Source organism: Eublepharis macularius, chromosome 3 (assembly GCF_028583425.1).
Source record: "Eublepharis macularius isolate TG4126 chromosome 3, MPM_Emac_v1.0, whole genome shotgun sequence".
Lineage (NCBI taxonomy): Eukaryota > Metazoa > Chordata > Lepidosauria > Squamata > Eublepharidae > Eublepharis > Eublepharis macularius.
The window spans coordinates 188,309,105-188,318,342 of record NC_072792.1 but is presented as its reverse complement, the minus strand read 5'-3'; the positions used below and the strand labels follow the sequence as shown (position 1 = coordinate 188,318,342).

The 9,238-nt window shown below is 53.4% G+C and overlaps 1 protein-coding gene across 1 annotated transcript; it reads left to right on the top strand.

The window, feature by feature from the left end:
- Positions 1-5,259: 5,259 nt before the first annotated feature.
- LOC129326424 (olfactory receptor 52R1-like) lies at positions 5,260-6,213 on the top strand. Its single transcript, XM_054974583.1, has one exon. The coding sequence runs from the start codon at positions 5,269-5,271 to the stop codon at positions 6,211-6,213; it is 945 nt and encodes a 314-aa protein (XP_054830558.1). The 5' UTR covers positions 5,260-5,268.
- The last annotated feature ends 3,025 nt before the right edge of the window (positions 6,214-9,238 follow it).

Sequence of the window (9,238 nt, the reverse complement as noted above, 5' to 3'; positions counted from 1 at the left end):
ATCGCAGCAGGCGCCATTGAGCTGCTGTGACTGATGTTCTCACGTGCAGGTTGTGGAGGAGATGCCGGGGGCGAGGGCTGATGCTCCAGTGGCTCAGGAGCTGTGCAGGCGCTGAGTGCTCTGTGGCGGGAAGACTTGCCTGGACTCTGATGCTGTTGCTGGAAGAGAGGGCTGAATCGCTCACAGCAGTGGCCACTTTGCGAGGACCACAGGGTGAGGCCACCCGGGGTAGGGGGACGTGGGTCACGGGTAAATGGGGAGACATCTTCATGTGAACCCCTGTCCCCCCACAAATTGATCCTGTCCAGGAAGAGAGACTTACTTCCTCTGCAGCTGCTGAGAGGAAGTGGAAGCTGCTCCCCCAACGCCCTCTGCAGCTGCTTCTGGGCCAGGCTGAGAGTCCTACCTCACCTGGTGAAAGTACTGATTGCTTCTCCTTGAAATCAAAGGGTCTGCCAGGGATAAAGGGTCTCTTCCCCACCCTGGACCAGTCCCTTTTTAAAGTCCTTTCTTCTTCCCCGGCTTTCCCCCTTCGGGATAGGTTGTGCCATATATGGTCATTTTGGCACCCATCGGTTCGGGCCCTGTGGCCCAGAGGGGTGGCCTGGCCTCCTGGCCTGGTGACCTGGCAGGGTGATCTGGACTCACAGACCTTCTGGGGCTTTGCAGACCTCCATCTTTGCTCGTGTCTTAGTCATTTCCCCCTTTCATGGTGGCACTTTCCCAGTCCCTAGGGTGGAGGTCATCTGGGACCTTCCAACCGGGGTCTCCTTTGTTCCTTTCATCCCGGCCTTTTTCTGCCTTGGGTCTTCAGCTCACACTCATGCTCTCATTCATTCACTATCATTCACTCACTTTCGTCCACAGCTAGACAAGATTGCATGGGGGGGCGAGTCATAGAAATACGCCTCAAGCTGATAGCTGCACGATATTAATGGTGGAATCTTCTGCTCATCTCCTTCAACAGGAAGCTAAAGTGAACAGCCAGTTTTACCCCCTGCTGCATGATAGAAACACACCCCCTCTCAACATCCATTTTCTCAGCTCTGCAGCCACTGAAATCGCAAACCCCATAGGTCCATAATTTCATATCCCACCGTGGTTTCTCCTTGTGAAGGTTGGGTCTCTTTGTTGTCTGAAGAGAGCAGGAGAAACTAGCCCCCCCCCCTCAAGACAAATCTATTTTGAGCTGTTCCAGCCAACAGCAGCTGTCCGAGGCTGCTCCAGTGCTCCAGGGAAGGGCTGTCCCGGACATACCAACCTGGAGGCGGGCACAAGGGCATTTATAGCCATGATCGTCACCAGTCGCTGAGTTCAGTTGGCATCACCAAGGCAAAGGCACCGGAGGAACATCAGAGGCAGCATGGCACATGGAGGGATATGGCTGACAGGTAAGTCCAGCCAAACACCACAGGCAGAATTGACAGAGATCAGTCGTGTGCCTGAGAAAGCAGGAGTGAAGGGCTCTCAAGCGAGCCCTAGAGGTCAGGAGGGAGGGGTGCTTGGGCTCCCCTGTCCGGACCTCTTGGAGGATCACATGAGTGAGCCTGCTGGCCCTTCTGGCTCAGTGTTGCCTCTGGCCACGACTCTCAGCTCTTCCGCCCCACTCCTGCTGCCCAAAGCTTCTGAACTACGCCAGAGGTTGAACTGGCGACCTTCTGGGGGCAAAGCAGGGCCTTCCGTGCACCTGGAATCACAGCAAGGCCTCCACCTCCAGCCCCGGCCGCCCGATCCCCATTCCTCGGACAACTGGGACTGTCTCCACCAAGAGCTTTGGGGGCAATGCCAACCTTTCGCCCGATGTGGAGCTGCTGCTGGGTGGCTCATAGAGGACCCAAAGGCCTTTTTGCCCTCTCCTTGGAAGCTATGCCTCTCCCATAAATCCATGCTCCCAAGTGAGCTACGCAGCCAGTGCCCACAGAATGAGCCTTCCCCGCCTACCCTGATCCCCCACAATTCAGGGTAGGTAACCTGGACAAAACTCCGCCCTCCACCTGCCCTGTCAATTATACCCTCATTCTTTATTTTTTATTTATTGGGAGGGACATCCGGCAGTATCAGATACCCAGAGAAAGCGTGCCGGGTCAAGGGGGGACCGTAGGACGCCTGCAGGGGCCAACCCCTTCCTGGCCCCAGCGAGGCACAATCACAAGCTCTCCTTTGCAGGTGGCTTTTCCTCACCCGGGAAGTGTCTTTGCTCTCACAACTCTCCCCTCCGAAGCACACTCTGGTGTGAAGCAGAAATACCAGGACAGGGCCAGCGCTGAGGCCCCGATCCTGAAAACGTCCCTGTTTTGCCCTCCCTTCCTGGAGCGTTTGGAAGAGAAGGTGCCGTTGGCTGCCCCATGTGTGCGCACAATGAGTGCCCGGGCACCACACTAAGAACTGATGTGGTTGGCTGAGAGGGTGGGGTGCTGGAGGCAGCAAGACCACCAGGGTCTGTGCAGCACCCACGCCACTCTCGTGTGCCCGCCCTGGTGGGTGCAGCAGCTGAGATGCGGGGAGTGCTCCAGGCTGCTTCTGACCGGACTCCTTTCCACAGCCTTTCAGAACGCAAGTGACACCATGCGCCGTCTTTCCCACCCCCACCCCCCACCAGCCAGCTTCTCTTTCCCACCAGGTCTGTTCAGTCTCCCATGCAGAAGCAGCAAATGAGGGCCAAGCAGAGGCTCTGATGTGCCGAGAAGAAGCTGTGCCAGAGGGAGGGGTTAACTTTCCACTTCGTCTGCACCAGCATGATAACAGCCCTTCAGGGCCTCCCCACCCGTCTCTGGGTGGGTCTCATGCCAAAGACTTAGCATGGCCACGGAGAGGTCCCACGGAGGGGGGAGGAGAAGTGGCAGGAGGGGCAGCCATTCTTTCGGGACAGGCATGTTGGAGTTGGTCCCTAGCTGAGCCCAGGAGCAGGCAGGTTTAGGTGGGTGGCCATGTTGGTCTGCAGTAGACCCAGACATCACAGAAGCCCTTACCGTGAGCAAACGAGTTAGTCAAGGAAGAGGCTCATCTGCTTTGGCCTCGCTGCCCCTCAGGGGATGCGGAAGGAGAGCCAAAGGAGCTACAAAGGCTCAGAGATCTCTGTTCTCGAAAGATTAGGCTACACTAAAGTTGCATCTGACGAAGAGAGCTGTGGCTCTCGAAAGCTTAGGCTACAATAAAGTGGGTTAGTCTTAAAGGTGCTACTGGACTCTTTACTCTTTTGCGACTGCAGGCTAACACGGCTGACTCCTCTGGATCTATACCCTCAGTCCTATTAACCAGATGTGCTCTGGGAGTTCCCAGGTGTGGGCGGATTCAGTGTCGGGTTGCCAGGTCCCTCTACCCTCCTCCTGGTGGTGGTGGTGGGGGGACTGGCCCTTACCTCGTGTTTCTTGCGCGGTCAGTCTTTGCGCACGCACCCCCCCCCCCCAGTGCTTGCACAATGACATCACTTCCAGAAGTGATGTCATCATCACGCCAGCCACAGGAGCACAGTCCTGAGCGCTGCATGGGGCAGACTCAGCCTTTTGGGGGCCCAAGCCAGCCCCAAAGGAAGTGCAGGAAAACCCTGTGGCTACTGTGACAATGTCCCTTCCGGAAGCGACGTCGCTGGGCCCTCCAGGAACACGAGCCACTCATGTGTGCTGAAGGTGCCTGCCGGTGGCAGGCGGCCTCTGGGGGGGCTTTCGGTCTCGCGGCGACTGCTGGCAGATCGGCAGGCAAGGGGACAAGTCCCTGGGAGTTTGCCCACCTCTGGCAGGCACCTGGGAACCCCAATTCAAGGTAGAGTGGGAATTATTTATTATGGTTATTTATTTAACATATAGTCCGCTCTCTCTGTGAGCAGGCTCAGAGCGAATAAAAACAACATTTAGATTTACATTAAAAGGCAGCATACATGGAAGGGGGCTTAAACCTGAGCCCCCTGCACTAGGGTTGCCAGCCTCCAGGTAATGGCTGGAGATCCCCTGGAATTACAACTGGTCACCAGGCCACAGAGATCAGTTCACCTGGGGAAAATGGCTACTTTTGGGGGAGGATTCTATGGAATTACGCCATGCCAAGGTCCTTTCCCTCCCCAAACCCCACTTTCTCCAGGTTTCTCCAGGTTTCACCCCCCTAGATCTCCAGGAATTTCCCAGCCTGGAGCTGGCAACCCTACCCTGCACTGTTTTCTCAACCTGGAATGACCCACGGCTCTGATCTGATCAGGCCTATAACGGGGCCTTATGTTCCCAGTACTGATCTCCTCGGCATGAATGTCACCAGCAAGTAAAGTGGTCCAAAGAGGCTGTTATGAGCCTGAGCCTGCATAGTGAGGCCTAGTGGCTCCAGGGAAGCCTGTACTAGAGTGACTGCAGGGCCTACATTTCCCAGGTCCCTTTTGGGTCCTGTGATTGGTTAAGTGGGGATTTGGAGGGGAAAATTGCACCAATAGAAAAGTAGGGTGGTGGTGCCTGGGCCAGAAGGTATAAAAGGCCTCTCCACAGCGGGAGGGGTTCACTGCTGGGGAGCAGAGCTTGAGAGAGGCTGCTGCAGACGGAGGGACCCTCGTCAGAAGGGTGAGTCAGATTGAAGCCAGTCACCACATGCTTGCCAATGCCACCTTTCAACCCAAAGACCCTCTTAAATAAAGTTGTTTATTATTCTTCCTGGGTCCTTACACCTCATTCGGTCACATATAAAGTAAAACCTACTGGGAAAGAATAAACAAAAGAGGTTGGTTGGGTGCTCTGGGCCCTTCCGAGGAGACCTGTACCAGAGTGGTGGCAGCCCACAGAGGGCTTCCCTGGGCCCCTGCCTACAACAGGCCCTGTGGGTCAGTCCAGCGCTGATCGAGGCGGGGGGGGGGGGCACAAAGAAAAACGTTCCAGGACGGAGAGAGCAGGACGGAGGCTGTTTTTGTATTGTTAAACACATCCCTTTCCCAACTGTGTAGAGGGGCACGATCCACCAGGAAGGACTCCTGCAGAGTCAGTTCAAGGCATTCTGTTGCCCTCAGCAAGACACAGGCTCTGCAGACCCTTCTCACAGGCGCCCCTTAAAGTAGGCTCTGGTGAAGGAGTGTCTGCTCTTGACCAGGCCCAGACTCAACTATGGGCAACGCATAACCTGGGAGAGGGTTCTCCACAACCGCCCACAGATCATAGGATGCCCCAATGTGACTGCCTGGGTTGTGAGTCCCGTTGGTTCAGACCGGCTGTTCTCCAGAGAACGAGGGTCCCTTCTGGTTCTCCGTGCCAATTCTCCAATGTGCTTGCAGGTGGCTGAACCTCCTCAGTGGATGCCCTCATGTCTCCTGTGAACAACGCCACTGCCAGACCCTCCACCTTCCTCTTGATCGGCATCCCGGGCCTGGAGGCTGCCCAGTGGTGGCTGTCGATCCCTCTGTGTCCCATGTACATCTTAGCTGTGGTGGGAAACACTGTGCTCCTTGCGGTCATCAAGACAGAGCCCAGCTTGCACGAGCCCATGTACCTTTTCCTGGCCATGTTGGCTGTCACCGACTTGGTCCTCTCAACCTCCACCCTGCCCCTCATGCTGGCCATCTTCTGGCTGGGCCCCAGAGCAATTGGCTTCCACTGCTGCCTGACCCAGATGTTCTTCATCCATGCCTTCTCCTCCGTGGAGTCAGGCATCCTGGTGGCCATGGCTTTTGATCGCTACGTGGCCATCTGCCTTCCCCTTAGGCATTCGGCCATTTTGAAGACCTCCACCCTAGGCAAGATGTTGTTTGCCATCGTCCTCCGGGGCCTGGTTCTCATCACCCCCTTTGCCTTCCTTCTCCGGAAGCTGCCATTCTGTGGACACAGAGTCATCCCCCACTCCTACTGCGAGCACATGGCTGTGGTCAAGCTGGCCTGTGCAGACACCACCGTCAACAAGACGTATGGCCTAGCAGTGGCCCTGTTTGTGGTGGGCTTGGATGTCCTCTCCATTGCCTTGTCCTATGCGATGATTCTCCAGGCAGTCTTTGGCCTCCCGTCCAGGCAGGAGCGGCTGAAGGCCCTCAGCACTTGTGCGTCTCACTGCTGCGTGATTCTAATTTTCTACATCCCTGGGCTCTTCTCCTTCCTGACACATCGCTTTGGCCACAGTGTCCCTCACCACGTTCACATTCTGCTGGCCACTCTCTACCTCTTGGTGCCACCGATGTTGAACCCCATCGTGTACGGCGTGAAAACGAAGCAGATACGAAGCAGGCTGACACGAGTCTGCTATGTGAGGGTGGCGTGAAGCCTGGAGAAAGGGTCTGGGGTGCCCAGGGATCTAAGCTCTTTTCCCGGTCCCTTCCCCTGACAAGGGCAGCAGACAACAAAACCAGGGCCGTTCCCACATGGCTCACCTTCTGCAAAATAGCGAAAGACACTGTTACCGCGTCTTCTCGTGCAATAACAGCGTCTTCTCGTGTGATAACTGCGTCTTCTCGTGAGATTTCGCTAATTTGCAGAATAAGGTAAGCCGTGTGGAAATGGCCCAGTTTTGACCACATGAAAAGCTACATTTCAAGGAAACGGTCCAGAGTCTCTGAGAAGAATTTTATGAGGTGGTGCAAAAAAAATTTCAGGTCCCCTTTCCTGCTCCGTTAGCCATCTTTTTAAAATCCAGAATGGTTTTAGGCATAAGGTATAAAAAAGGTTAAAAAATAGGGCTGCCAGACCCCTGGTGGGGGCGGGGGATCCCCGCCCCCACCCTGCGACCCCCACCCCTCCCTACCTGGCCAGCGGGGTGGGGGGGCATGCATCTTCCATGCGTGCCCCCCTGTAGTGCTGCGCCCCCCTCCCCCGTGCACAGCAACCGCCAGGATCAGGCCTGTTTTGGCTTGGATTGGGGCCCCCGTGGAGCGCGGGAGCATTCCTGCGCTCCGCAGGGGCCCACAATGGGCCCAATCCATGCCAAAATGGGCCCGATTCACGCCAAAATGGGCGCCGATCAGGCCCGTTTGGGCGCGGATCGGGCCCGTTGTGGGCCCCTGCGGAGCACAGGAACGCTCCCACGCTCCACCGGGGCCCACGACGGGCCCGATCCTCGCCCAAACAGGCTGCATAGTGACGTCACTTCCCAGCAGTGACGTCATCACGCTTGCAAGAGCGCACGCACACACCCCTCCCCCTCCAGGTAAGAGCCCGGTCTCAAACTCCTGCTGGGAGATCGAGGGGGCCTGGCAACCCTATTAAAAATAGGCTTTATGTTTACTTTAAAATAAGCTTTCCTTGCCTTTTTTGTGAAAAATTTCTAATGACAGCATAAAAATTAATTGTCCTAGCCATGTTTCATGCAATACTCAGCCTGGGCAAATCCACACAGTGTCCTTGAGACACTGTAGACCTTAAAAATTCTTAATCAGTTTGAGTTTGGCACTTGGAAATTTCAGGATGCTTTGTGGAAGATTTTGATGGCTGGTGTGGTTTGGGAACACTTTATGCAATGATATTTGACCATTTGTAACATTTTGTTTTGAGAAGGAAACTCAGTTGTGATGTAACCAATGTCAAGGCTGACAGTAGTCTTCTTATTTTCCAAACTCACTTCCACCTGAGCCTTTATTTCTGTTTCTTTCAGTTCATTTTCTGCATATGCTTCTTTATTAAAATCCCAAACATCGTTACCCAAATCAACAGCTCCTTGTTTGGGGATGACGTTTTCATGAGAATTTTTTCGAAGGCACCCTTAATCTAGCTTGAAAGAGGTTTCGTTGTCCCCTTTTTCATCTTCCTCTCATTCTTTCTTTTCATTTCTGGGCTCCTGATTTGTGAGAATACATTTTCGATGGGTGATTTATAATTTTTTCTTTTAATATCTAAAAAGGGAAAATTTAATTCCTGTTCAGCTCTGATCGTCACTATGTGGCTATAAAAAATCCTGAGCCCAAACATACAAAGTTTTGAAATGAATAAATCAGTGAAAATGTAGCCTAATGTTGCTAAATTAATTAAGGAAAGGGATGGGGATATACCTTCAATTTATCTGGTCAAAGTTGCTCTTTAAAGAGGGATTTAGAATGCACTGACACACCAGCCCTCCCGCTGCAACGGGGGCCACCGGCCTGAACTTTCCCTCTGCCTGGCTGGAGAGGGGAGACTGACGTGATCTTCTACCTGGCACACGCTGCCCCGAGTGGAAGATCTTGAGAATGCAATGTAACGACGTGAAGGATACAACTATGCCATGTTGGTCAGCGACATAAGATATAAGTACTAGTCTTCATATGCAAACTTTTTATGGGACTCCAGGAAACTCTCAGGCACGTTTGGGCCTTTGTGGGCCCCTTCTGGGCCCAAGGCCCCTGGTGCGATGCACCTGCTGACCCCTCCCCACGTAGGGCCTGAGCCTAGCCACAATGGGCCACCCCGGAGACCCATCGTTTTGGCTGTCAGGGCCACCCAGCCATTACAGCCACCCAGTTACCCAAACTAGCCAGCCTTTTGGCCACCAAAAAGGGAGGAGAATTCTCAGAGTTGTGTCTCCATACAGAAATTCTAGAGGGAACAAAGCAATACGTCCTCTTAATAATATTTATTAGAAAAATAAGGTAAAATAGCAGGATATGGACCAGCATGAATAAGCGTGGTTAAGTCAGAGCAGTCTCTTTGGCACCATTTCAGGCCCTCTGCCTCTCCCAACCCCATTTCTTTCTTTTGTAATCAGGAATCAGTAAATGATCTCAAAACATTCCATGGTTGACATTTTGCAGTGGAACACTGGGACATAGCAGGCCAGGCTGTCTTTCTTACAGGCATGTTGACCTCCAAGGCCGCACAGGTGTCTGTTCGTCAGAAATGTGGACAAAGTTTACCAGGCAGCCCCTTGGCATCCACCATGCCCCCCCCCCAAGCGCCACTGCTTATCAGATGCCAGTAGTGTCCTCAATCTTTTGCAGGTATGTGTGTGTGTTGTAGTTTGATTTGCATTATGGTTCTTTATCTAGCAATACCTTTGTCTGATTAATTGCCCAGAAGTGATCTTTGAACAAGAGCTTTCCTCCAGCTTCACCCAGGATTTTTCTCATGTACTGCTAAGGTGCTTCTTATCTATAGCGGCTTTCTTCAATAGGGTGGGAATAGAATGTTTTCTCCTGACATTTCAGTGGCAAAATGGTTCTTTGGGCAATTAATTCAGCACTGCTGAATGGGGGGGGGGGTTCCTCCCACCATTGAACTTGGTTAATTTATTTCATTATTGTTTTGTATATTGATTTTAGTATTGTTTTCTTGTTTTTATTGATTTTAAACTGTTCACCGTCCAGAGCCCCTGGGGATGG

Bases quoted from the DNA above. Each gene is read 5' to 3' on its own strand.
- LOC129326424 (XM_054974583.1), top strand. From the start codon at position 5,269: ATGTCTCCTGTGAACAACGCCACTGCCAGACCCTCCACCTTCCTCTTG.